This window comes from Ochotona curzoniae, unplaced genomic scaffold, assembly GCF_017591425.1.
Source record: "Ochotona curzoniae isolate NIBS_2020 unplaced genomic scaffold, NIBS_Ocur_1.0 contig_2699, whole genome shotgun sequence".
Lineage (NCBI taxonomy): Eukaryota > Metazoa > Chordata > Mammalia > Lagomorpha > Ochotonidae > Ochotona > Ochotona curzoniae.
Genome location: NW_024465561.1, coordinates 1573422 through 1600565, shown reverse-complemented (window position 1 = coordinate 1600565; position 27144 = coordinate 1573422). Strand labels below are relative to the sequence as shown.

The following is a 27144-nucleotide window of genomic DNA, read 5'->3' as shown; positions in this document are numbered from 1 at the left end:
CATCGGTGAGCCTGATTTACTCCGTAAAAATATTCATTTTTCCCCTCGTTTTACAGAAGGGTTGGTGGAGGAGGGGGTGAGGCCTGCTGGTTCAATGAGGGTGCAGGTGCAGAACCAGCTCTGTCTGGGTTTGAACCCTAGCTCTATGGGCGGATTTCCTGTTGTCCAGCCTTCCTGGTTTATTCTGTACATGGGGACAGCAGTGTTGGCTCCTCTCCCACAGGTCTGCTGAGGATGGTATAAGACTCCCAGCACATGGTGAGTTCAGGAGCTGTGATAGGAACTGGGGTGATGATGGTGATGAAGATGACTGGACCAGGCTGCTCCCAGGGGTTCTGGGAGCCGTGGGGGAGCTGCGCTGTCCGCAGGCAAGGTTACATAATCCCCTAAGGGGGTGACTGCTTCCCCGCTGGCCTGCCTGGGTCTCCCCAAGGAGAAGGCACTGGTGAGGTGCAGTTCTAAGGGCGAACTAGGAATCCGGCCACGGAGGAGGAGGCTGGGCTGGAAGCCCCAGCACCCTGAACCTGGCCTTCCCATCCAAGCTCCAAGGGTCCACTCCCCATGGCACGTCTCCCATCTCCCACCCACTCGTTCCCTCCGTTGGTACCCCAGTGTTTTCTGGAGCTTAAGCTCTCAGTGCCGCCTGCGAATTTCTGTGTGCCCCGCGCCCTGCTGCCCCACTCCCTGCCTCCATCGGATCTGCACTCGGGTTTCCTGTTTCCCGGAGCTTCAGGCTCCATCCATCCCCTCGCGGTGGCCGCGGTGGCGGCGGCCGCTGGAGAACAGAGACTTAACACTTCCCTACGCTCGTGTCTTTGGTCTTAAGCCCCGGTGCCCCTCCAGTGCACATTTGTTCCGACTCTGGTCGCCCCCTCGCATCCTGGTCCCACCCCCAACTCCGGAACCCCCGATGCCCTTCGCGGTGGAGGTGGGGGGACCTCCGGCGCCAGCCGCCTGACCAGGACAGCTGCAGCCAGGGGGTGGGCTTCCAAATGCCTTCTCTCTGGTCACCTCCTCCCCAGCTGGACGGGGGCTATCAGGAAGTCTCAAGACCCCATCTGCACAGCCGCCTCCCCGCTTCCGATGCTGGGAAATGCTTCCCACCCAGCCCACCCCACCCACCCACCCACCCCTGGACAGGCTCCGGATTGGGAGTGGAGAGGAGGGGGTGCTGGGTAAGGCCAGGCTGGAAAACAGTGATGATGTTGACCCCCCTTCCAGGCCTTGCAAAGAACATTCCGCCTCCTTCCGGGGGGGTCTTCGCTGCCTCCCCACCAAAGTTTGTGGACCCCCCCTCTCCCTTCCAGCCCCCAGGCTTCCAAAGAAAACTCTGGAGTCCGCGGTTACGCAGAACAGGAAGGCCAGCAGGTAGCGAGCGCCCAGGGCTTCCTTCATCCGCAAACTTGGAGCCTCCGAGAAGGGTCATGACCCTCAGGACCCCATCCCACTCCTGCTCTCCCCCCCCCCCCACACCCCTTTCCTGCCTCCCCCGCCGCGCGGCCCCTTTAAGCCCAGAGCCGGCCGGGTCCTCAGTGGCTGCGCGCCGGCAAACGTGTGTGTGTGTGTGTGTGTGTGTGTGTGTGTGTGTGAGTGCGCGGGGAGGGGGCGGGCGCAGTGTCTCCATGGCGACGCGGCGGTGACGTCGCCGGCCGGGGGGCGTGGGCGTCCCGGCCCCGGAGTGCGATATTAACCCGGGAGGCGGCGGCGGGGAGGGGAGAGGCTGTGAGAGGCGAGGCCGGGTGAGGCGGCCAGGGCGGCCCGACGGACGCGGGACGGGACGGGGCAGCGCGGGCGCCGGGAGCCGCGGCCCGGAGTCGGGGCGCTTCGCCCCGGGCCCCCCAGCATGAAGACCCCGGCGGACACAGGTGGGGGCGGGGGCTGCACGTGTGGGGGAGACTTGTTGCCCCGGGAAACCGGGCAGAGAAACTTTGAGGTGGGGGGGTGGGAGCTGAAGGGTTTCAGGGTCTTGCAAGCGATCCTCCGTTTCTGGGGGACCCCCAAGCACTACGAGAACCTGTTGCTTCTCACGGCGCGAACTGGGGTGGTGGGGGTGGGTGCTGCCTGGAACCCGCAATTCTTAGCTCGGGGCCGGAGTGGTGCGGGGCGCTGCGCGTGCTGATCGTCCCTGTGTGGGGTGCGCGGACCCCTCGCCAGCCGGGCTCTCTCCCGATCCCCCCCCTCCCGCCCACCCCACACACCCAGGACCCCAGGGGGTGGCAGGAGCCCCTTCCCAGCCGCTCCCGTCACGTCGCGCTCCGGGACGTGTGCGTGGCGGGGTGACGGGAGGGGGGACTGTCCACGGGGCCCGCTAGCCTCGGTTCCGCGCCGCGCGGTCCGGCCCGTGACCTTCACCGGCGGCGCGTGCCCCGCACCGGCTGCTGGGGTAGGATCCGCGCTGCCGTGGGGGTGCGCGGCGTGGGCTCCGGGATGGGCTCCGGAGAGGAGGGCGTGGAGTCGGGGAGCCCCCGGGACGCGGGGTCCGTCCGGGCTGCGCCGCCCCTCCCCCGCCCGGCTCCTCGCTCCCCCGCCCGCGCCGAGTCGCAAAGTTCCAAAGCGCAGCCTGAACGTTCGAAAAAGGAACTTTTTGTTTCCGACCTTAGAACGCGCGGCTTTAAGGTGGCTCCGGGGAGACGAAAGGGGTGGTGGTGGCGGGGGGGAGAGACCCTCCTCCCGCGCTCCTCTGGAACTCTGGCATCGAGGAGGGTGAGGGAGGAGAGCGGGGGGGTGGGGACTGCCTAGGTTCCCCTGCCCCCCACTTTTCCTGCTGCAGCTCTTCTCTTTCAGCCGGCCGCCTTTTCCCTCCGCCCCTCTTGTCTCTCCTCCGCCAACTTGCTCCTCCTTAAGGGGCCAAGGTTCCCCTCCCCCCCATCTGGGCCGGCGGGTGGGGGGCAGCAGGATTAGCCCCCCTCCCGTCCAGATTCTTCCCCCCCACCCCTTTCCCACCCCCTTTCCCCCAGTCCCCGCCGCCCCCAGGCTCGCGCGGGCTGGACTTTGCGCCGCGCGCGCGCGGGGGGAGGGGTCCCGGCCGCCCCCTGCCCGTCCACCCCGTCGGAATCCGGCCCGGGGCGGGGACGGGGGAGGGGGAAGGGGGCCGGGCGCCGCTGTTCAAACTTGTTTCCTTTCCCCGGCGGCGGCGGCGGCCGCGGCTAGGGCTCCTGTGTTGCGGGTGTGTGCCCCGACCGGCCCACCCACCCCACCCCACCCTACCCCACCCTACCCCACCCCACTCCCTGTGCACGGCGGGCGGGTGGGGGCGGCTCTTAAAGGGCTGGGAGCCGGCGCCGGGAGGATTGAAGCCAGGAGGGGGCTAGGGGTGGGGCAGGGGTGCCGAGTGCTGTAGGGTCAGTCACGTGCGTCCCACAACTCCCGGGCTGCTGGGCCCTGGGGGCAGCGGGAGCCTCCCCGCGCGCGCGCTCGCGCGTCCAGACAACCCCCGCCTTGTCTGTCCTCCCTGCTCCAGGCCTGCCTCGGCCTGATGGGACTGGCTGGACTGCTCCCCAACCCGTTCTGGGGTCCTAACCGGGTCTGGGTTCTCTGCCTGGGAGTGGGGTGTGAACAGGGGACCTGGAATGGCTTCCCAGTCTGTGCAGCTGCCCCCCTGGCCAGCTGCTGCTCGGCCTTCCCTCCGATTCCCCATCCCATCCCATCCCATCCTATCCCATCCCATCCCTTCCCGGCCCCTCGCTCTTCTGCCGCGGCTGTTTCCCACTTCCTGTTTTCTTCCCGGCTCTGGCGCCATTGAGGGCTGCCTGGAATGGGGGAGGTGGTGGGGGGAGCCCCCACACCCCAGGAGGGCCCGGCTTGTTCTTTCTCTATCATCACCCCTCCCTTCTAACCCCTTAAAAAAGTTTGGATGGCCACGTGAAGCTGCTGGAGTAGGGGGTGCCCAGGAATTCTGCGCCTCCCCAACCCCTTGGCCTCCAGGCTTGCATAGCCTGGAAGAACCCGGTCCCCACCGCTGTGGGAAGCAGGTGTGCCTCTGGGACCTCGCCATCTCAGCCCTTCCTGGCTGTGCTGCAACCACTAGAGCAGCTCCTGCAACTCCTGCACCCTTCACTCCCTGCTTCCCGACCCCCCTGCTCCAGGAGGGGGGGTCCTGCATCCCCACACTTCCTCCGTGCATGGCCTGTGTTTCCCTGTGTGAAGCACGTGGACCCGAACACAGCACACTCACATGTTCCCCTTGCCCGTGCCTGGCTCCCGGCTCCAAGGCCTGCGGGACAGAGCCCCATTGAGACACCCTGACGTCACCCCCCCTCACAGAGCTGGGAACAGGCCCTCGTGTATGCTGTGTCGGATGAGGAAAGCTGGTGCTGGGGTGGGCCTGGGAGTGGGGCAGGGTCCAGGCCCTTGGGGGGGGGGAGGGTGTGTTTTAGGAAGGGGGACTGCCGAGGGGGTCTGGGACGGCTCCCAGCATGCAGCGTGCGGCCTTCCCAGAGCCCCCCACCTCCTTTCCGAGTTCCCTTTGTGTTGCATGTAGTCTCTCTCACTCCCTCTCTTCTGCAAAGTTTATTTTTAGCCTCCTGCTCCCCCGCTCCCAGGACTGTCGCCGCACACGTTGCCTGGTTACCGGGACACGGAGGCTGGGGCTGGTGGGCTGGGAAGGGTGGCTTTAATTTTGGGGGGAGGGTGGAAGGCAGTACACCCACCCCACCCCAAATTGATACCTCAGAGGTTTCAACAGTCATTACCTTCCCAGATGGGGGCTGAGGTGACGATGGTGTGGACATGGTACCCTGAGGGGAAGGGGGGGCAGAAGCTTTTTGGAAGGGGCCATGTGGAGCTGGTGGCATGGTCCGCTGGCATCCTTAGTGGCCAGAGGGCCCTGAGAAAGAGACCTTGGGCTCCTGGACAGGGTGAAGATAATGGGGTGCATCCCTGGATTCCCAGGAGGAGCCTGGGGCTGTGACTGCTGGGCTCCCAGGCAGAGGGGAGGGGTGGGGTGGGGGGCTGGCCCAGCCAATGCGGCTTGGGTGGCTGGTGCTGGACCCAGAGCCCGCGGCCAGCCGCCCAGCCGGCTGCTGTGTTCTCAAGCCCTGAGGGGCTGCTTGGAAGCTGGGATTGCTATCTTAAAGGGTAGTAGGTGGGGCATGCGGGACTGGCCATCGCCCTGGGGTATCCTGGGTCCCTGTGGGAACAGGGACCAGGAGGGATCCCCTGTTGGATTCCAGACTGGGGTAGTCTTTTGGGGGGGGGAGGCGGTAAGGCTTAGGGTTGTCCAGCAGCCTGCCTGGTACTTGCTTCAGGCGCCGACCTAGCCAGGGAGGCTGACACCCATCCCTTTGCACAGTCTCTCTCACACACACACACACACACACACACACACACACACACACACTGCCTGCCCCAGACATGGGACTCCACCCATCCATAGCTGTCCACCTTGGCCTTCTCTGGTGGCACCAGGGCCCCTGCCCTGCCTCCCCTGCCTTCCTTTCCTCCCCTTTCCCTCCTCCTCCCACCCCTCCATTACCGGCTGCCTGGTGCTGAATTATTGATGGCCTCTGATTACCCGGGGGTTTGGGAAATGACAACAACCGCAGCCCCCCCTCCCTGGCTGCCCACCCCCTCCAGGGACCAGCCAGCCCACCACCAACCTCTACCCAAGGTTAATGCTGGGGGCGGGCAGGCAGGTGGGCAGGGAAGAAGCCGAGAATGAGAAGGCAGAAAGTGGGAAAGCAGGCACCCGCCGCTGCCTGCTCCATCTCGAGATGGGGTGGGGGGGAACACCCTGTAGCCAGGATTGGCCGGGGAGAGCAGTGCAGCTCGGAGGGTCCAGGGCTTGGGGGCCCCCTCTCAGACAGTCTGGGTTTCACTCTCCAGGGAAGACAGAGGCCTCTGTGTGTGCAGGCGCTGACCTCATCGTCAGCCAGCCACCCCACCCCTCCTAGTCCTTTTAAGAGAAAAAAAAAATTTCTCTGCACAGGTCTTGGGGTGGGAGTAAGAGCTCTGGCGGGTCTTGGGGTGCAACAGTGCAGATCCTAAGGAAGGTACTGTAGGAGATGAGGTAGGGGAGAGGGTGCGGCTGTGTCTGAATGGGAGTTGGGGGGCGCTGCGCCCCAACCCGGCTGGCTGGCCACGTGTGCCCCTTGCTGCCCCTCCTCCACTGGCAGCCCTGCCCGTCGGCCTGGCTTGGTGCCTGGCCCCCTGGCACTGGCCCCGGGACCCGCCGCGGACGGTTTCCTGTTTCTCCCGGTGTTGTCGGAGCAGGCTCCAGCTTTCCCTCCCCCCCCACCTCGCTCCCGCCTAGCCCCTCCACACACAGACACACACTGTCTTCCTGCAACCCAGGTCTTGACTTTGGCTCATGGGACCAGGTTCTGTGGAAGGCATGGCAGGAGAGGCTGCTGAGATGGGACCTAGGTGCCTCCCCACCCCTCAACTGGATACCCTGACCCTAGGGCCACTCCCTGCCTCCCCTCCTCAGGGTTCGCCTTCCCGGATTGGGCCTACAAGCCGGAGTCGTCCCCCGGCTCCAGGCAGATCCAGCTGTGGCACTTCATCCTGGAGCTGCTGCGGAAGGAGGAGTACCAGGGTGTCATCGCGTGGCAGGGGGACTACGGCGAGTTTGTCATCAAGGACCCTGATGAGGTGGCCCGGCTATGGGGCGTCCGCAAGTGCAAGCCGCAGATGAATTATGACAAGCTGAGCCGAGCCCTGCGGTGAGGAGGGGCTGGGGTCCTTCAACAGGTGTGCATGGCCCCTGTCCATTTTGAGGGGAGAATCGGGAAGCCCCTGACCTGTGGGAGCTCGCTGTGGGGTTGGCCCCTGGCCCTTCTCTAGGTTGAGTTATAGCCCTACTCTGAACTCAGTGGCATCCTAGAGCCAGTCGCTGCAGTCTGAGCCCAGACCCTGGGACACTGGTGGGACCCTACCCATTTCCGGGCACTGTGCTTGCTTCTCATGGTCCTGTGAGCAGCACCCCACCCCACTGTATTTCGGGGTGCTCAGTGTGGAACCTGGGTCCTGTAGTCTCTAGGATTCAACTCACCTCCCCAATTGATGGGTGTCTCTACAGCTACTACTACAACAAGCGCATTCTACACAAGACCAAGGGGAAGCGGTTCACCTACAAGTTCAACTTCAACAAACTGGTGCTGGTTAATTACCCTTTTATCGATGTGGGGTTGGCTGGTGAGTGCTGGGCAGGGTGGGTCCGGTGGAGGGGTGGGGTGGGGCGGAGGGGAAGGAGACGGGTGTGTTGGGATGATGCCCAGGCTGGGCCACAAGCCTTCGTGCCAACCCTTCCTTTCTCTCCCCAGGAGGTGCGGTGCCCCAGAGTGCCCCACCAGTGCCGTCGGGTGGCGGCCACTTCCGCTTCCCTCCCTCGACGCCCTCCGAGGTGCTGTCCCCCACCGAGGACCCCCGCTCGCCACCAGCCTGCTCCTCATCCTCGTCCTCTCTCTTCTCGGCGGTGGTGGCCCGCCGCCTGGGCCGTGGCTCTGTCAGTGACTGCAGTGATGGCACGTCGGAGCTGGAGGAGCCGCTGGGAGACGATCCCCGCGCCCGACCACCAGGGCCTCCAGAGCTGGGGGCCTTCCGAGGGCCGCCCTTGGCCCGCCTGCCCCATGACCCCGGTGTCTTCCGTGTCTACCCTAGGCCCCGGGGTGGCCCTGAGCCCCTGAGCCCCTTCCCTGTGTCACCTCTGGCGGGGCCTGGCTCCCTGCTGCCCCCTCAGCTCTCCCCGGCTCTGCCCATGACGCCCACCCACCTGGCCTACACACCTTCGCCCACGTTGAGCCCCATGTACCCCAGTGGTGGTGGAGGCCCCAGCGGCTCAGCAGGAGGCTCCCACTTCTCCTTCAGCCCCGAGGACATGAAGCGGTATCTGCAGGCGCACACCCAGAGCGTCTACAACTACCACCTCAGCCCCCGCGCCTTCCTGCACTACCCCGGCCTCGTGGTGCCGCAGCCCCAGCGTCCTGACAAGTGCCCACTGGCGCCCATGGCACCTGAGACTCCGCCGGTCCCCTCCTCGTCCTCGTCCTCTTCTTCCTCCTCCTCTTCCCCATTCAAGTTTAAGCTCCAGCCACCCCCGCTGGGACGCCGGCAGCGGGCAGCGGGGGAGAAGGCGACTGCGGGCGCTGACAAGGGTGCAGCTGGCGGTGGCGGCAGCGGCGGCAGTGGCAGCAGTGGCAGCAGTGGCAGCAGTGGCGGGCTGGCTGAGGGAGTTGGGGCGTTGGTGCCGCCACCCCTGCCGCCGCCACCACCACCACAGATCAAGGTGGAGCCCATCTCGGAGGGCGAGTCGGAGGAGGTGGAAGTGACTGACATCAGCGATGAAGAGGAGGAAGATGGGGAGGTGTTCAAGACACCCCGTGCGCCACCTGCGCCCCCTAAGCCTGAGCCTGGCGAGGCTTCCTTGGGGGGCGCCCAGTGCATGCCCCTCAAGCTGCGCTTTAAGCGGCGCTGGAGTGAAGACTGTCGCCTGGAGGGGGGTGGCTGTCCTGCAGGGGGCCTGGAGGATGAGGGTGAGGACAAGAAGGTGCGCGGGGAAGGTCCTGGGGAGGCAGGGGGCCCCCTCACGCCCAGACGGGTGAGCGCTGACCTCCAGCACGCCACAGCCCAGCTCTCCCTGGAACATCGAGATTCCTGAGGGCTGTGGCCTGGGGGACTCCAGGGTCCCCTCTTCCCTCCCCCCAAAAGCTTTTGCTGCCTTAACCCCCACCCCCTCACCCCCAACGTGCCCGGAAGGTGAGGGCAGCCTCTCTGGGCTCCCCTGCCCCCTCCTTTTTTCTCCTACATTTTGTATAAAATTAAAAATTTTTTTTAAGTGATGGGGTGGGTGGGTGCCCAGGGCTGGGGACTGTTCCTCCTTGTGGATGTGTGAGGTTCAGGCACAGTGGTGGTGGGGGGAGGGTGGGAGTTGTGGGGGGTTACCTCCATTGTGGAGGGGAGTTTGTGTTGGAACTGAGGCTTCGGCCTTGGCGCCCAGAATTTTTTTTTTTTTTTTTTTTTTACAATCTCTTAGGAAGTCAGAGCCTTCTCCTTCTTCTTCCCTCCCTGGTCTCTGCCTCTTGAACCTGCTCCCCAGCTCAAGCCCTACTTTGCCCTTGCCCCTCCAGGGGCCCCCGAGTGCCTGGGTTCCCCATACCCCAACAAGGTGGCAGCAGGGGAGGGACAAATTCTATGATGAACCAAAAATTCTGTTGGTGGTGGGGGAGGGCTGGGTGGGGGGAAGTAGGGTGAGGGTACCTCCATGGGCCACAAGTGTCTCAAGTGCCTACTGTCCCTGTCCCCACCTTAGCACTGGTCCAACCCCTTTGCCTCCAGCTGCTCCAAGGACTGGCCCCGTGGATAGGGGTGGTGGTGGGGGGATGGGAAGGGGCTGCCCCAAACCAAACTGGAAGCCCCCCTCTGCCCCCCAGTGGGCCCCTGGGTGGGGTGGGGGGAGTTCTGGTCAAGCCTTATTCTGTATTGAGGGTTGGGGGAGGGGGAGGGAAGTAGGGGGAAACTTCTGGAGAATGTATTCAAAACAATAAAACTTTGGACCTTTGGATGCCCTGGTCTGTGCTGGGGGCCGGGTACAGCCACAGCTGGGTGACGGCCTTTGGCCGTTGGTTGAAGGACGGGCCTGGACTGGCTCTTCTAACTGGATCAGTGGCCAGGGCACCTAACTTCATGTGACTGACCGGGTCCTGGCCATGCCTGGAGAAGATGATTGAATGTTTGGATGTCAAACTGTAGAGTTGAGTAAGATCTTGGGGGGGGGGGGTCGGCATATTCTGACCACATGTGTCCCCCTGCCCGTGAGCGCTTACAGGAACCTTGGTGACCTTCCAGTCCACCCAGTAAGGGGACGAGGGGCTGGCTCCAGTTGTACCTGCTGCTGATTTGTGTAACATGTATGGCCTTGGTGCTGAAGTTAGGATTCCAATGGGACATTGTGTCTGTTGTCCTGTCCAGTCTGGGGAAGGGATGATTTTATGAGTGGGGGTGGGCAGTGGTGATGGCTCCAGTTAGGTGACCACGTGGGAAACCTGGCTTGAGGTTCTGACTCTTGAGTGTGGCCCAGCCTCAGCTGTAGTAGGTATGTGGGGTGGTGCGTGTGTCAGGGGAGGGAGAGGGGGGTGAGCTGTTTTCCAGAGATGGAAGATCCATCTCTGCCTTTCAAACAATAAAGAACTCAAGAACTGCTGTGTTTCGGCTTCTTTTAGTATCTAGTGGGAGCAGCAGCAAGTGGCTCGGCCACATGGCTTGCCCAGGGGCCCAAAGAATAAGGATGGTTCAAAAGCACAGGTTCCCTTGAACAACTCGAATTTCTTCCCTAAAGCCAAGATGGCTGGGCTGAGATCAGGGTCTTGGAGATCATAGGATCTGAGACAAGATGAGCTCATAAAGTTACAAAGCCAGATTGGAGGAGCCAGGGTCAGGGATGAGACAGATCCCAGGAATCCTGCCTGCAAGTGGCGCTCCAGACAGGCCCGACCTCTCCGTTGCAGGTGAGACGCCCGGGGCCTAGAAAGGGAAGGGTTTTCCCCAAGGCCAGTTGCAAAGCGCCTGGCGGACTGGCTTCACCACCGGGAAACTCCACCCTGTGCAAGCCTGAGTGGGGGTGGCTGGGAGGCCTGCTGACTGGCAACTGCTCCACGCAGAACCTCGCCTCATGCCAGTCCCGGGGTGGGTGGTCCCAAATGATGTGGGCTGGCAGTGAAGACTCCAGGGCTGGGCATGTGGGGGTGGGTACTGACAGGAAAGCCAGGCTCCTGGGGCGGCTTGCAGGCAACTGCTCCCTCTCCTGGGTGATGTAAGGCAGTCCCTGGGGTGGGGGCCGCTGGGTTATTTCTAGAAGTTGGGATGAGGCATGTCTCCTGGCAACGCGGGGATGCAGCCGAGTTGGTGGTGGGGTGGTGGAGAGGAGGGGATGGCGTCACGGTGGGGATGGAGGCTGAGCCCCAGGCCCCGGGGCCTTTAAAGGACGTTTAACCAGATCTAACGTGGATTTGTGCGTGTCCGGCTTTGCAGTTGCGCTCCAGGTCACGCCTGCCCAGCCAGGCTTCTCTGCCCCAGATTCTTGCTGGTAGGCGGCCGGGTGAGGGGATATAATAGGCTTTTGGCCTAAGGAACCACGACAGCCCCCTTTCATCTTTTTTGCCCATATTCATTTACGGGCTTGAAAGGTTCCTGTGGCAAGGCACCCCTGGGGTCTCATCCTGCTCCTGGACAGCACCCTTGCTTCCCAAGAAAACAGCCCCTCTTGGAGACACTTCGCAAGATGGCTTTGTCCGGGAACCCCAGCGCTCCAAGCCTGCTCCATCTCCACCGCCTTGCCACAGCCCCCGTGGTCAGCCACAGACATGGAAGACCCTGTCCAGCACCCCTCTGACCCGGGTCCTCACTCTGCCACCAATGTCTACCCAGAGGCCCCAAACTCCCAAGGACCCCAAACCTCTCCCGGCAGTTGCCCACGCGCGGCCCACGGGTTCTGGCGGTTAAAGCAACCGCAGCTTTCGTGCCTTACTGAGCTGCTCCGCTGTGAGCCTTCCGAGTCCCTTAAAGGCCTTCGGGACTCCACTCAAAATCTGACTTTTTAGCTGCAAGCGGCCGTCAGAGGGCAGCATCTACTCTTTGCTTGGGAAACCACAATTCCCAGAAACACTCGGCCGGAGCGGTGCGTGCTTTGCAACGGGAGCGGAAGTGGGCTCGCGCTTGGCCTTCTGGAGACTGTAGTGCGAACAGGCGTTAGCGCCCCCACGGAGGACACACCGAGAGACTTCATTTCCCAGCATTCCAGAGGCGAGGCGGTGCGGGGGAGGTTAGGGTGTGGTACACGGCGCTTGCGCTCTGCTTCCCAGATTTCCGAGGTGGGCGAAAGTAAGACGCACGGACTCGGTTTCCCAGCGACCTCCGGGGCGCTCTCCTTCCGGGTATTAATGGATCCCTGGACTGACTCGAGCCATACCCAATGCCTTAGACTGCTCCCTCGCAGCCGGCTTGCCTTCCGGGATCCTGTCATTTAGGAAGCCGAAGATGCGAGGGAAATGGGCAGTTCCTGCCTTGGCCTGCTTTTCCCAGCCGCTCCCGGGGACTTGCGTGCTTTGCTAGGCCCTGGGGGCGAGGGCGGGTCCTCCCGAGAGGAGCGCTGTCCTTAGCCTTTCTCCGACGTTCCCCGCGCGCGGCAGTCTGCGGACTCCACCTCCCGGGGAGCCTCTGGCGCCGGGCTTCTCACAAAGGGTCAGCATCCCCAAGCAGGCTGCAGGGTCGTGGCAGGCGGCGCTGAACTCCATTTCCCAGAATGCACCGAGCGCACGGAAGCCTCGTCGACTACATTTCCCGACAAGGACTGCGGTTCAGGCGTTCCCTGGACTGCATTTCCTGGTCTCCAGGACGGCGAGCATCCGCTTGGGACAGGAAGCGGCGCACTTGAAGGACTCCATTTCCCAGCATGCGGCGGGACCTGCGGGACACCTGCAATGCGGTGTGAGGGAGTGGCGAGGACTTCACTTCCCGGCTTGCTGCGCGGCCGCGAGCGCTCTGCGGGTTCGCAGACGCCGACTCGGTTTCCCAGAGTACACCTGGCGCCGCCCCATTTCCCTCCCTCATCCCAGAGCCAGTAGGCTGAGTGGACGGTAGGACTCCGCGGGCACCAGGACTTCATTTCCCGGCGTGCCCCGCGCGGCTTTCCGGGGGCGGAGCGGTGGGAGTGACCGGGGGCGGAGCTCCGCGGTGGGGACTTCATATCCCGGCGTGCCCGGCGGCGGGCGCTGGGCCGGAGCCGGAGCCGGAGCGGCGCGGCCTGGAAGAGGCCGGATCCCGGGGAGGAGGCGGCAGCAGCCCGGGCAGCCCGAGCCCCGCGACATGAGCGGCGGCGGGCCTTCCGCAGGCGGCCCGGGGGGCTCGGGCCGGGCGCGGACCAGCTCGTTCGCTGAGCCAGGCGGCGGAGGCGGAGGCGGCGGCGGCGGCCCCGGGGGTTCGGCCTCCGGCCCTGGCGGCACCGGCGGCGGCAAGGCGTCGGTCGGGGCCATGGGCGGGGGCGTGGGGGCCTCGAGCTCCGGCGGTGGCCCCAGCGGCAGCGGCGGAGGCGGCAGCGGCGGTCCCGGAGCGGGCACCAGCTTCCCGCCGCCCGGAGTGAAGCTGGGCCGTGAGTATCAGCAGGACCCTTGCGGGGTGGTGATCGGGAATCCTGAACCCCCACGGACGCCCTGGAGTTTGTTTCCTCTGCCCAGGAGGGAGAGCGAGGTCACCGTGCTTGCCACAAGTGGGATCCATAGGTGCTTCGTCCCTCCGAGAGAAAGGGGTACTAGGGGTTCGCATCCCTTGGATGCTACGATCGGAATTACCACCCAAAGACGTCCCCTGACCCTCACTCTCCAGTCTCCAGGTCTTGGGTCCTTGAGCTGAAACAAACCCAGAGACCCGAGGTCGCTGCCCACTTGGAGATCAGGAGCAGAGGTCATAGTCATTTGCAAATGGGAGCCGGGGGTTATTGTCCCCTAAGAGAGCTGCCACCTGCTACCAAGAGAAGGGGGGTTGGTTTTCCTTCTCCGTGGATGAGTGTCACTGAGGAGCAGGGGTCCGGGACACTGTGTTCCCAACCCGGGACCCTGGCCATTTTTCCTTTTAATCTCCCAAGACCTGGCCTTGGATCCACCCAGGCTAAGTAGAGCTGTATCCCCTCCCCCCGCTGATGGCAGCTAATAGATGCTGCTGGTTACAAAAAAGACCAATTGGGAGTTTGTGTACCCTTCAGACCTTGGGGGGAAGAAATCCCAGGAAGTGCAAGTGCTTGATGAAACTCCTATTAAAAAAATCAGGGTGGTCCTGATTTCCCATAAAACATGAGTCTGAGCTGCTGGCTCTTTCATCCTGCAGAGGTATATTGCTGTTGGCTCTGGGGAAAAAAAATAGTCATGTAGGTCCTTTTACAGTGGATTTGGTTTATCAGTTTCTGCCTGAAAATTGAGGGCGGGCATTACTGCCTCCTAAGGTTAACACCGAGGTTTGTTGCTGTGCAGAGCACAGGAACTGGAGTTTTCTTAGAAGGATGGAGGTTAGGGTAGCACAGGTTTGCCAACCCAGCTTGATGCTGCCCATTAAGACCCTGCTCACATCCAGAGAGGAGGTCAGAGGCCACGGAGCTGCAGCGGTCAGCTTGGTACCTTCACCCACCCTAGCATGGTTGACCAATAGGTGATGGTCAGGGCAGGAGAGGAAGTGGGCTTCTGTGGCCAAGAACCCAGGTGAAATTTCCACCTTCTCCAGGGAGGCCTCAGAGGTCACCGGGCCCCACACTGGGTGAAAGCCTTGTGCACAGGTTGCAGTGGGAGGGCTTCGGGAGTAGGGCTCCCCAAAACACAAGAGATTAGATGTCCAGAGTGGACGCCCTCAGTGTTTAGGTTGGGGGTGTCTTCCAGGGCCAAGAGGATGCAGGGAGCGGCTGTCGCCTGGGGTTGGCAGTTTGGGGTTGCCATGCCTGGAACAAATGAGGGCCTTCTGTGTGGAAGGAGGCAAGAGTTAGGGCCATCTGAGTGGAGACAGTCACTGCGAGGGCTCCCGCATTGCCTCTCCCCAGGGTGGGCGAGGGTACCCCTCTCTGAGCCCTCAGGTCAGGCAGTGGTGGGAGGGGAATGGTCAGTTAGAGAAGTGTGTCTCCTTTGTTCCCCAGGTGACAGCGGGAAAGTGACCACAGTGGTAGCCACGCTGGGCCAGGGCCCAGAGCGCTCCCAGGAGGTGGCATACACAGACATCAAAGTGATTGGTAACGGCTCTTTCGGGGTCGTGTACCAGGCCCGTTTGGCGGAGACCAGGGAGCTGGTGGCCATCAAGAAGGTTCTCCAGGACAAGAGATTCAAGGTACCCTGGGTGAGAGTAGGGGCCGAGAAGGTTTGAAGACTTGCGTGTGACCAGTGTAATAACCCCTCCCCTCCATTCCAACCCTGACCTGGAACCTGGGCTCTGAGGGCACAGAGCATGCATCAGCGGAGGGTGCCAGGAGGGTTGCAGGCTCATGGAAGACAGGCAGCACACGTTCCCAAGAGCACAGAGCTGGCTGTGAGGGGCGACTGCCATGTAGGCAGGTGCTGTTGGTTCCCATGGGGCCATTCTAGGTAGGCAGAAAGACATAGCATACAAAGGGCCCCCGACAACACTAGCATCTGGCCTGCTGCCTGCTGGGTACACCTGTCCCAGAGGCGGGCAGGGCAGAGACAGGCTTCAAGTGCCTGGCCTGGTGGGATCAGGGCCACACTGTCCTGGGAGAGACTCTGCCCTCTGAACTCAGTACGTAGAATCCAGGCTGGAGAGACAGAGCCTGGAGCAGCCTGCTGCATTGGCAGGAGGTGGGTGGGCTCATGGGCCGCAGGTCATTTAGGGCTTAGCCACTCCTGCCGCTGGCTTTTGGCCCCCTGCGCCAGGGTGAGCCGACGGGCTCTGCCATAGTCATCACTGTGGGACCTCGCCTCAGAGAACACTTGGTCAGTTAGAGTCCCAGAAGTAGGAGGGTCTGGATGCAGGCAGTTGTGCACCCCGGGAACGGGATAGGGAAGGAGCTGAGGTTGGGATTGGAAGCCTGGAGTCTGGGATCTGGGATCCGAGGCAGACGCTTCCTGGAGAGGCATCTAGGACTGGTGGTGACCAGGGTGCACCGGATGGCTCCTGATTGTCTGTCATCCAGGGTAGTGAGCCTCATGCAACTATGTCTGATTTTAAAAGAGAAGCTGCAAATTGGATTTACAGGGGAAGTTGTTTCATTTTAAATGTCAGCAGTAATTTAAGAAATTTTAACATAAGACCCGAGAAAGCGTGTCTACCCACAGGTCTGCTCGTGTGTGAGGGGAACTGGCTGGGTGTGAAACAGGACATCCGCCAGGGCCCTCCAGAGGGAGCTCCCGTAGATGTGGGTGGGCCTGGGGGCGTGAGGAGGGAGGCAGTGGGTGTGCTAGGGCGGCTGCGGGCAGAGGGGGCCGGGTCCTGAGGTGCCTCCTGTGTCTCCAAGAATCGGGAGCTGCAGATCATGCGGAAGCTGGACCACTGCAACATTGTTCGCCTGAGATACTTCTTCTACTCCAGTGGGGAGAAGGTGAGACTGGGGGCGGGGAGCTCCGCAGTTAGGGGGTGGGAGTGTTGCCCCTCACCCCATCCCCCTTCCTGCCTCCTGCTCCCTGGGCTTCCAGGCTCACCTCCCGGCTCCCAGCATCCCTCCTTGGCCCATTCCACTTGTTCTAGGGCCTCAACCCCTTTCTCTTGCTGTCTGCAGAAAGATGAGCTTTACCTAAACCTGGTGCTGGAATATGTGCCCGAGACAGTGTACCGGGTGGCCCGCCACTTCACCAAGGCCAAGCTGACCATCCCGATCATCTATGTTAAGGTAGGCAGGTGGCAGGAGCCCAGGTCCCCAGGGGCGGGGCACCCCGTCAGGCCTGTGTGCCCAGCCCCAGATGGAGCTCTCACAGGGCAGAGCCAAGAGGAGGCCTGAGAATCAGGACAGCAGCCTGCAGAGGCTTTGGGGAACCTGTCCTGATCCACGCTGGGCTGGGGTCCCCTGGGAGCCTCGGGGACACTGGGGCTGGTGTAGAGTTGGGGAGTGCAGAGGGCGCGCTGCTGAGGGCAGAGTCCAGGTCTGTAGCACCTCGGGGTGGGGTAAGTGGAAAGGAGTTAGGCTAATGCTCAGAGAGCCAGGAATGCACCTTCATCCCTCATCTGCAGGCCCCTCTCCCCAAGCTTGGCACCATGCCCTGGGCATTGCAAGTGCTCAGGAGGTGCCTGAATGCATGAGGCCACGCGTGAGTGAATGAATGGAGCCTAGGGAGGATGTGGAGGACAGAGCCCGGAGCAGCCTGCTGCATTGGCAGGAGGTGGGTGGGCTCATGGGCTGCAGGTCATTTAGGGCTTAGCCACTCCTGCCGCTGGCTTTTGGCCTCCTGTGCCAGGGTGAGCCGACGGGCTCTGCCATAGTCATTACTGTGGGTCCTCCCCTCCTGGGAGAGGCTTTCTCCAGTGAGGTGACTGTCTGACTGAGCCCCAGTGTTGGCCAGAAGGAGCACGGTCAAATGAGGCAGCCAGGCATTGTCACAGAAAACTTGAAAGCTTAAGAGCTGCCGCTGCCATGCTAGTGGTGCCACAGGGCGTTCTAGACACAGGTAGCCCTGACTCACCCGGGTGGGGATGAGGAGAACTGAGGAAGGCTTCCAGGGAGGAGAGGAGGCAGCATCGCTGGACAAGGAGAGCGGGGACCAACAGGGAGGGGCTCGGGCCATAGTGTGGTGCCTGGCGGTACAGCTGAGTGGTTGGTTCAGGATCTAAACTCGGAGGTTCCTGCTGTCTGGGCACCCAGGTTCTAGCCTGTGGGAAGCTGGGTGGCAGGAAAAAGGAGGTGGAATGGGGAGTTGACTGGGTTTAAGGGGCTGGGGCCTTTCTAGAACCATAGTTTGGGGCGAAGGGGAGCCAAGTGCCTGGCTTTCCAGCTTGCCTCATGTTGGGCTCTCTGTGTCCCTGTTACCCACCAAGCTCCTGTTGGGGTGATTGCAGCAGCCAAGCTGCAAGCATGAGCTGGGGCCCCCATCACTGCGTTGTTGCAACCTGGACTCCCACAGTTGGAAATCAAGGGTGTGGGGCTCGGTGGTCCCTCTGTAAGCGGCCTGCTCACTGCCCATGATGCACACTGTCTGGGGCTTCCACATGGAATTCCCTGAGGTGATAAGGTAGCAGCAGGACTATGGGACTTGGAGCCAGGGACTGTGGTCTGTGGTCTGTGGTCTATGGAGAGCAGGGCCAGACTTGTGCTGTCCTGCCTGCCCAGGTGTACATGTACCAGCTGTTTCGGAGCTTGGCCTACATCCACTCCCAGGGTGTGTGCCACCGTGACATCAAGCCCCAGAACCTGCTGGTGGACCCCGATACCGCTGTCCTCAAGCTCTGTGATTTTGGCAGGTGGGCCGGATCTGGGGTGTGCAGGGTGACTGAAAGGGCCAAGGGCGGGGGACCCCAAACTTTGTCTAGAATTCACCTCTGTCCTTCTCTTCCCACAGTGCAAAGCAGTTGGTCCGAGGGGAGCCCAACGTTTCCTACATATGCTCTCGCTACTACCGGGCCCCAGAGCTCATCTTTGGAGCTACTGATTATACCTCCTCCATTGGTCAGTCACGGGGTAGTGGAATATCCGTGGGGAATGACAATCTTGGCAGTGTCTAGTTTTTATTTTTTATTTTTTTTGAGAGAAGTCAAAATAGAATTCTCATTCACTGGCTGGGCTGGGCCGAAGCCAGAAGCTGGGGACTTAGGCCAGGTTTCCCATGTGGGTGGCAGGCCCCAAGTTTTGAAGCTGTCATTACTGCCTCCCAGGGTTCACATTAGCAAGAAGCCAGCATCAAAGGCTGGAGTTGAGTGTCAGACCAGGCAGATATGGCGGGGGGTTTCTTAGTTGCTAGGCTAAGTGCAAGTGCCTGCCCCCTGCCCCTTTGTGCTGTGTGCTGGATTGGGTGGGCAGAGCCTCACGCAGGCTCATTCTGTCACGCTCCAGAGCCCTCACCATGGCAGGGCATCTCAGATGAGCAGCTGGAGCTCCTTAGTCTGCCTGCTGTTCTTGGCTGGCTGGTGACGGGAGGTAAGGCCTGCCACTGTGAGGCTGTGACCTTGCTCCCAGGGCCTCCGTGTCCTCACTGGTGTAGGGAGGGCGACAGTGCCACCTTTGAGGTGTGAGGGGAAGGCTGGCACGAGAGACTGGGCGTTGAGGACTGGGAAAGCGTTCATTAGCCGTGAACGAGTGTGAGGAGCCATGTGGTTCTTAGGTGTGAACTTGTACCCTGAGGGTCAAGGTACAGACTAGGGAGGGACGGGACTGGCAGGTGAGGCAGGCAGCCCAGGATTTGCAGCTGTTACCTTCCCGTGGCCTGAAGGACAAAGGTGCACATGGGCACAGGAGGGCCTCATCTGTCCAGGTCAGCGGCAGAGAGGAAAGGCCCAACGGGGTTGCTGGGCAGAGGCAGTGAGGGCTGGGGACACACCTAGCCTCAAGCCCAGCAGCTCCAGGCACTCTGGGGACACAATGCTCACCTCTGCTTAGCTGAGCAAGAGGGGCTCTTGGCACCTGAGGGCTGGAAGCATCTGTGAGGGGATGGGCGTGGTGGCCCTGCTGGCCCAGCCCTGACCCTGTCCTACCCTCTCCAGATGTGTGGTCAGCAGGCTGTGTCCTGGCCGAGCTCCTCCTTGGCCAGCCCATCTTCCCTGGGGACAGTGGGGTAGACCAACTGGTGGAGATCATCAAGGTAAGCATGGCACCGGGGAGGAGGGGGCGAGGGAGAGTGGCCCTGGCTCTGAGCCCAACTTCTCCCTGCAGGTGCTGGGAACACCAACCCGGGAACAGATCCGCGAGATGAACCCCAACTACACGGAGTTCAAATTCCCCCAGATTAAAGCTCACCCCTGGACAAAGGTGGGGCAGCCTGGCTCAGTCACAGCTAGGGAGGATTTGAACAGTTGTCCTGGGAATGGGTTAGCCAGTCAGCAGATCTCAGTGTTGGTGGAATTGTAAAAGTTGGGGATCCTTAAGTCAACACGATTCCCCTCTTCATGGTGAGTGAACGGGTCACAGCAAGGCTCAGCCAGGCTGGGGGAGGCAGCACTCATGGTTACTGGGAACTATGGCAGCAGGGCACAGGACTGTGCCTGTGCTGGTGGCATTGTTCACCTGGGACCCTGCACCCCCTTGACACAGGTGTTCAAATCTCGAACGCCACCAGAGGCCATCGCGCTCTGCTCGAGCCTGCTGGAGTACACGCCGTCCTCCCGGCTCTCCCCACTGGAGGCTTGCGCCCACAGTTTCTTCGATGAACTGCGATGTCTGGGAACCCAGCTCCCCAACAACCGCCCGCTGCCCCCTCTTTTCAACTTCAGTCCTGCCGGTGAGAAGACAGTGGGAGATGTGGGGGGCTGTGGCGGGGCAGCCGGAGACTGGGGACACTTGGTGTGGAAGCTAGGCCTGGGGAGCCCAGCAGCGGTGCAGGGCAGGTGTGGCTATCTGGGATGTGGTACTGGATTCAGAGCTGGGCCCCCATTAGGGATCCTGTGATAACCTTGCGAGGGTTGAGTGTATCCATTCCTGTCTCTAGAACTCTCCATCCAGCCATCTCTCAATGCCATCCTCATCCCTCCTCACCTCCGGTCCCCGGCAGGCTCCAGCCCTCTCTCCCAGTCCTCACAAGGTAAGCCGGGATGGGTGGCTGAGGAGGAAGCATGGCTTCCCACAGCTGTGTTGGAACCAGGGCTCTGTGAGAACATGCTTGACTGCTGGGAATGGCCACCTTGATGGGCGCCACTGTCTGTTGAAGGCTAGCTGCAAAGCCAAAGAAATACATCTAGCCCGAACAACAAACACAAAGTTGAACTTGTTGCTCATAGCTAAAAACTGGGCCACCTTGCCTATGGCGTCCAGATTGCTTGCCTTTCTTCCTGCCGGAGCCCGGCTACAGGTCTGTCAGTCTGGGCCCGCGGCCCCAAAGTGGCAGCTTCCTGCCGTGAATGCAGCATCCCACACTGCATGCCGGCGCTGGGGGTGGGGGCAGGTGCTGAGCAGCCAAGGCTAACTGCCTGCTCCTTCGCCCCTCTGCTCCAGCTTTAACCGAGACTCCAACCAACTCCGAATGGCCCTCGTCTGACGCCACGCCCCTCTCTAACTCTTCCTGAGGGCCCCTGCAGCCACCTTTCCACTTCCACCTGGGAGCCCCAAGTGGGGCTGGGAAGGGGGGGCATAGCCCATCGAGCTCCTGCCCTGGCTGGGCCCCCAGACCAGAGAGGGCAGAGGTAAATGAGTCCTGTTGCCACCTCCAGGCCCTCCCTCGCCAGCCTCATCCCTGGGGTGGGCTTTTTAAGAGGATTTTAACTGGGTGTGGGGAGGGAAGAGAAGAAGGACAGGGGCTTGGGGGTATGAGGACCTCTGCCCCCTTGGCCCCTCCCCTCTCCCCAGGCCTCCACCTCCTCCTCTCCCCCTCCTGCGTCCCTTGTAAATAGAAAACCATTCCCAGCCCGTCTCCCCTTCTCCAGTCCCTGGGTGTAAATAGATTGTTATAATTTTTTTCTTAAAGAAAACGTCGATTCGCACCATCCATCCTGGCTACCCCCTCCTACAGCCGTATGTCCCCTCCTTTCCTCTGCCCCAACATCTACCCCCTTCCTCTCCTCCCTGGAGGGCCAGGGGAGCAGGGAGGGCTCTGATGTCTTAGTTTCCACAGTAAGGTTTGCCTGTGTACAGACCTCCATTCAATAAATTATTGGCATGAAAACCTGCTTCTTGTTTGGCTTCCCTTTCCACCAGAGCAGTTTTGGGACAGGTTGTGCTGCACCTCGGGCAGATGAACGTGGGGAACCTGGACCTTAACTCTATCCCCTGGAAGTGAAGGCTAGCAACCTCCTGCCGCAAGGAGAAGCGGAATGGGAGCAGCCAGGGCCACAGAACTCAATGGTGGTCAGGACTGCTGCTTCAGTCCAGGGGGATGCTGGACAGTGAGGGGCTCGTCATCTTGGCCTGGGATGGGCATGGACTGGGGGAGAACCCCAGCAGATGCCCACATATCCATTCCCATGATCTAAAGCACCCATGTGGCCTGTCTGGGCAGGAAGCTTGGGAAGCACAACCTGGAAGGGCAGAGGAGATGACCTGGGAAGGGCTCCTGCTATCCTGTGTTTTCATTTGTAACGTGAATGCAGAAACCAGGATCGTGGGAAACCCTTCTTTGCTGATCCCATCTGGTCAGCCGTGGGGGCAGAGCGTGCATGTGGCGCTTTATTTAGCCACAAGGCCTCTGCGCAGCTCTCACCCTGGCCCACCCTATCCCAAGGAGAGCTGATGCCCACCGCTGGCTCCCCTGAACTATACCACCCTGAACTAACTGTTCAGCCCAGCTCTCAAGGCCTCCCATGGTGCAGGCCTCTCCCAGGAAATTCTACTTGTGGGTCTGCTCAAGAGGCCAGGGTGGGGCCCGGCATAATGCCTCAATGGCTAAATCCTCCCCTGACAGGCATCGAGATCCCATATAGGTACCGGTTTGTGCCCAGGCTGCTCTACTTCTCATCTAGCTCCCTGCTGATAGGCTGGGAAAGCAGTAGAGGATAGCTCAAAACTTTGTTGTTGGTTTTTTTTTTTTCTTTTAGAGATGTATTTATTTTATTGGAAAGGCAGATGTTCAGAGAGGAGAGACAGGAAGATTTCAGTCCAATGACTCACTCTCCAAGTGGCCGCCAACGGCTGGTGCTGCGCAGATCCAAAGCCAGGAGCCGGGAACTTCTTTCCGGGTCTCCCATGCGGTGCAGCATCCCAAGGCTTTGGGCTGTCCTTGACTGCTTTCCCAGGCCACAAGCAGGGAGCTGGATGAGAAGCAGGGCTGCTAGGATTAGAACTGGTACCCATATGGGATCCTGGCGCATTCAAGGCAAAGACTTTAACCATTACGCTATCGCGTCAGGCCCAAACTTTGAGACCCTGTACCCATGTGGGAGACTCAGAAGCTCCTGGCTCCTGCTTGGCTCAGCTCTGGCCATTGTGGCTTTTTGTGGGAGTGAACCAACAGATGAAAGATGTTTCTCTTCTCCATAAATCTGATCTGCCTTTCCATTAAAAAAAAAAAAAACAGAAAAAAAAAAAAAAGCCAGGCGAAGCCATTGCCACTGCTCTGGTCTGCATTACCTGCCTGGGGCTTCAGAACTGCCTCGCAGCAGACTGTGTATGGACACAGGCTGCAGGCCTGCCTGACTTCACTCTCACAGCTGTGTCTTGTGGACAGCTGACATTCATCCAGCAGGGGCAGCACCTGTCTCTGGCCTGCTGGGATCAGAGCACATGCAAGCACTGAATGTGCTACCTGCCAAGCCAGGCTGTTACATGGTGCTTTCTGTGAACAACAGACCCAACTCCAAATATGCTAAGACCTCACCCTCCTTCTGGGGTGCTGTCTTCCTAGAAGGTTCTGTTTCTTTTCTACTAGTGATTGCTTTTTGATCAAGGGTAACCTCTAGAAGTCAAGTTTCCTCATCTCCAATCCCCTGAAAGATCTGTCCCCTCCTCATCCCCATCACAGCCTCTTGGGGATCCCTGGGCTTGGGAGGCCCTGGCCCTCAGGCCTCCCCAGCATGTGGGAGGAAGGCCTCAGAACCCAGGCCTGAATGAATGAGACACATGCAGAGAGCAATCCAGCTATACTTGTGGGTGCTGCTCCCACTGAGCACCCCATACCCCTAGAGGCAGAGCTCTTGGTTTGGTTAGCCCTGGGCCTCCAGCATCGCCCTGTCTGGGACTGAGCAGGACAAAAGGGCCCAGCAAAGTTGGTGCCTTCCTTCTTGGGCAGTGCTGCATTCTGTGTGTCTGCATTCCAAGGAAGGCGAGGGCTGGGGCAACAACGGAGCGTTGGGAGAGGTCCAGGAAAGGGCCCAGCAGACCTGGCACACAGCTGATGCTGTATGGTGGGTATGCTGATGGTATAGGTGGGATGCCAGGGTGCTGTGATGCAAGCTGTGCCTTGGCCACACAGCAGAGGTAACCTGGGGCCTGGCACCTCACCTCACTTTCCTTTCCGGCAGAGGTGGGCAAAGCCTTGACAGGGCTGCTCAGAGGAGCCACTGGGTATGGGAAGCCCAAGTGGAACATGAATACGCAGTGGGTGCCAGAGGGGTGGTCCTTTTTCCCCAGTATTCCCCCTGACTCACTGTTGCAACCATAACCTCTTACTGTTGTCAGCAGTTACACAAAAGCTGTGTCCAACTGCAGCAGTCCGCTGGCTTCACTGGCCCCCAGCGCGGCCTGGCACAGCTGCAGCGTGTCCTCCAGCGCCAGTGGTTGGGATGTTTCAATGATGGCAATGGTCTCCCCCAGCTCCGTGCACATGATGGTCTGCTGGGGCTCAGGCGGCGGTGTTGGGGCTGGGGGCGGTGATCTGGGAGGCTGTGGTGTGGCTGTCCGTGCGCGGGTGTGGACCCGCTGATGCAGTCGCAGGCCTGCCATGGCTCGGAACCAGCGGCCACAGGTGCCACAGTAGTAGGGGCTCTTGTGGTAGAGACCGGTTATGGGGAGCCGGGGGGCACGGGCGAAGGCAACCGGCCGGAGGTGCAGCCGCCGGTGCTGCTGCAGGTTGGAGCTCTGCGTGAAGCGCTTGCCGCAGTCCAAGCACTGGTAGGGCCGTATGCCTGTGTGGGTCAGCTGGTGCCGGCTGAGGTTGGCCAGAGAAGCAAAGGTCTTGCCACAAGAGTGGCACTGGAAGGGCCTCTCACCTGTGTGTGTCCGCAGGTGGTTACGCACGTGGACCAACTTCTTGAAGCCCTTGCCGCAGACCCCACAGCGGTGCCGCCGTTCTGGGGGCCCATGTACTGTGCGCCGGTGCCGGGAGAGCCGAGAGGCCGAGGCGAAGGACTTGGAGCACTGCGGGCAGGGCAGCTGGACAGGCAGTGGTGGTGGTGGTGGAGGAGGTGTGGGCTCAGCAGGAGCTGGGGGAGCTGTGGCTGTCGTGGGAGGTGCCCCACTTTTGCCAGCATGGGTGCGCCGGTGATAGAGGAACTTGGTCATGTTGCTGAAGGTCTTGCCACAGCGACAGCGGTGCAAGGGGTTGGCGGTGTGGGCCCGCCGGTGGGCCACCAGCGTGAGCTCGGTGCCGAAGCCACGGCCACAGTCCACGCACAGATAGCGGGCTTCACCACGGTGTAGCCGCAGGTGCTGCTCCAGTGAGGCAGCTTTCTTGAAGACCTTGGAGCAGGTCGGGCACTCGTGTGTGCCGCCGACGTGTGCCCGCCCATGAGCCAGCAGCCGGTTGGCAGAACTGAAGCTGCGCCGACACTGGGTGCAGTGGTATGGATGGGAGGCTGATGCTGGGCCACGGGATGCCCGGCGGTGTCGCCGGCGTGCACCTGATGACAAACGCTGGGGACAATCCCCACAGCCCCCAGCCTGGCCAAAGGTGGACGTGTCACCACCTGCCAGGGCATCATCAGCCACCTCTGCCCCTGCTTCCTCCTCCCCTTCCTCCTCATCATCTTCATCCTCCTCCTCCTCCTCCAAGCCATTGTGTTCTTCTTTCTCTAAGGAGTCAAAGTGGGTGCCCTGATGCTCCAGGAACTCCTCGGGTGTGGCACAGAGGGCAGAGCACTCAGGACACTCATAGGGCTCCATTTTGACTTCAGGAGGTGCGGGGGGTGGAGGTGGTACCAGGGGCTCCACTGCAATTGCTGACAGGTGCTGGGTCTTGCGATGCGCCACCCACAGCTCAGGGGAGGGGAACAGCTCCTGACAGTCCCCACACTGGTACTGGATCTGGCTGGTGGATTCCCGCAAGTGGGCATCCTGGTGGGCCAAGAGCTCCCTGGGGGACAGGATGATCTGGTTGCACTCGCCGCACTGGAAAGGCCCCTCTTCTGTGCCTTGCACAAGCTCAGGCTCCAGGCCTGCATCCTCCATGCTCGGGGCCTCCTCCTCAGAGACGGCAGGCGTGTGCTGCTCCTGGTGTGAAAGGACTTCCTCCAGCGTGTTGTAGAGGCTGCCGCACTCAGAGCACATGAACTGGTGGTGCTGGAAGAAGAGCGACGAAGCAAGGGCCTCGCCGTGGGTCATCTCGGTCACCTCTGCCGTCTCCCCAGACAGCAGTGCTGACAGCTCCACGGTCCCCGGGGACAGCTGTGTGGGCAGCTCAGACACCTCAGCTGCCACCTCTGCCATGGCCTGTAGAGGAAAGAGGGGCCAGGAGCCAGTGCCACATGGAGGAACTGAGGACAGGGGGCTGTTTCAGGAGCTTCCTGGCTCAGTCCCTTACTCACCAGCCTCTGAACAATGGAAGAGTTGAAATGCAGGGTTTAGGCCTTGGTCTTTGAGGATCCGCCGATGTTCACTCGCTCCCCAAGGCCACTAGGCACCTGCGGCAGGGAGATAGGGGCCTCAGACGCTGCCCTGCCCATTCCTAGCACCAGTCACACCCTTCCCGAGAACCCCCCATCTTTTCCAGTCTCCCAGCTTTGCCGGGGCAGTTTGCGCCTCCTCTCATGCATACACACTGTATGCTGTGGGCCCTGCAGCTCCAAACTGTCTCTTTTTGTGCTTATCAAATGGGCTTAAAAATAAGATCGACTAAAACTATACTATAGTAACGATTTACGGGAACTCAGTGAGGCAGGGGGCAATTGGGGAGGGGATAAAGGAAATTCTAGGGCCTATGGAACTGCATCATAAAATGATAATAATAATAATAAGTAAAATTAAAAAATAAGACTGCCAGGGGCCTGGTACTTTACACAACCGTTACTGGTATTCCTTTTCAAAGCGCTCCCTCTTCAGGTCTAGCAAGCTCCTAGCTGCCCCAGCAGCAAGTCTTTGCAAGGCCTGCTGTGACCACATTGCCCGCACTGCCTGCATGACCACTCCCTCCACCTCGGCATTCACAGCAAGCTTGGGATGCCTTCGAGAATCTGTAGGTAGGGCAGGGTTGAATCAGTGTGTGCATGTGGAGGGAGAATGGGAGACGGGCAGGCCTATCACCCACCAAACCACTGACCAGGGACACGGACCTCACGTGCCCTGACCCCTTTACACAGGAGCTAACAGTCCATTCAGTAAACCACCACTTCCCTCCTTGTCTGGGGAATAAATAACCTGTGACTGCAATTCCACAGCCCCCAGCCGGCTTAGTTAGGTCAGTGTCTGTGGCCAGGCTTGTATGAAGCGGGCAGCCAAGAGACGTCCCCACAAAAGATGATCCTAAGTGGGCACCCCTCGCAACGCCGATGGGGGGGGGCGCAAACGACTGCGCCGGGAGGAGAAACTGGGCGGGGGTGTGGGGGAGGGACGCCATACAGTGGATCGGTGTCTTTCCTGAAAAGAACCAGCCGGAGGGGGGGGGTCCCTGCAAGTTCAACTTTTCCTGCGACACACACCCCTTTTCTCTTACCACACTCCTCCTCCTCGTCGGCCTCAGAGAACGTGCTGCGGGGCTCGGCTTCCCGCCCCGCGCTGCCTCGGCCCTGGTGCAGGCCCCACAGCCCCTGCGTCCTAGGGTGTCCGCTAGATCGATCTCTCCTCTGCCCACCGGGTGCGTCCGGGTGGCCCTGCGCAGGCCGGGGCTGAGGAGCGCTCACTGTCGCTCTCGCCTCCGGAAGCCCCCTCGCTCCTTCAGCTCCAGGCGTGTGTGGGACCCCTCACTATCCACGCCTCCTATTGGGCGGCACCCTGACCACGACTGGCCA

The 27144-nt window shown here is 61.2% G+C and overlaps 3 protein-coding genes across 5 annotated transcripts; 2 read left to right on the top strand and 1 right to left on the bottom strand.

Annotated features, from left to right (window-relative positions):
* The first annotated feature begins 1708 nt into the window (after positions 1-1708).
* On the top strand, positions 1709-10051 carry ERF (ETS2 repressor factor). Its single transcript, XM_040976247.1, has 4 exons — positions 1709-1865; positions 6428-6662; positions 7019-7134; positions 7263-10051. Exons 1-4 carry the CDS (start codon positions 1844-1846, stop codon positions 8594-8596), a joined length of 1707 nt encoding a protein of 568 aa, XP_040832181.1. The 5' UTR covers positions 1709-1843; the 3' UTR covers positions 8597-10051.
* A 2651-nt stretch (positions 10052-12702) lies between these two features.
* On the top strand, positions 12703-21215 carry GSK3A (glycogen synthase kinase 3 alpha). 3 transcript variants are annotated; one of them, XM_040976245.1, is made up of 11 exons: positions 12703-13081; positions 14606-14793; positions 15935-16018; positions 16196-16306; positions 17738-17868; positions 17967-18073; positions 19105-19202; positions 19274-19369; positions 19652-19838; positions 20046-20138; positions 20549-21215. In XM_040976245.1, the coding sequence occupies exons 1-11, from the start codon at positions 12799-12801 to the stop codon at positions 20617-20619; spliced, it is 1449 nt and encodes a 482-aa protein (XP_040832179.1). In that variant the 5' UTR covers positions 12703-12798; the 3' UTR covers positions 20620-21215. The 3 variants fall into 3 exon arrangements, with proteins under 3 accessions (XP_040832179.1, XP_040832178.1, XP_040832180.1); XM_040976244.1 differs by having other exon boundaries at positions 12728-13081; positions 21018-21215; XM_040976246.1 differs by having other exon boundaries at positions 12730-13081; positions 20046-20132; positions 20531-20757.
* A 1892-nt stretch (positions 21216-23107) lies between these two features.
* Positions 23108-27059, bottom strand: ZNF526 (zinc finger protein 526). The gene is made up of 3 exons (XM_040976243.1): positions 26850-27059; positions 25726-25821; positions 23108-25630 (listed from the first exon to the last, which is right to left on the bottom strand). Exon 3 carries the CDS (start codon positions 25625-25627, stop codon positions 23666-23668), a length of 1962 nt encoding a protein of 653 aa, XP_040832177.1. The 5' UTR covers positions 25628-25630; positions 25726-25821; positions 26850-27059; the 3' UTR covers positions 23108-23665.
* Between the last annotated feature and the right edge of the window lie 85 nt (positions 27060-27144).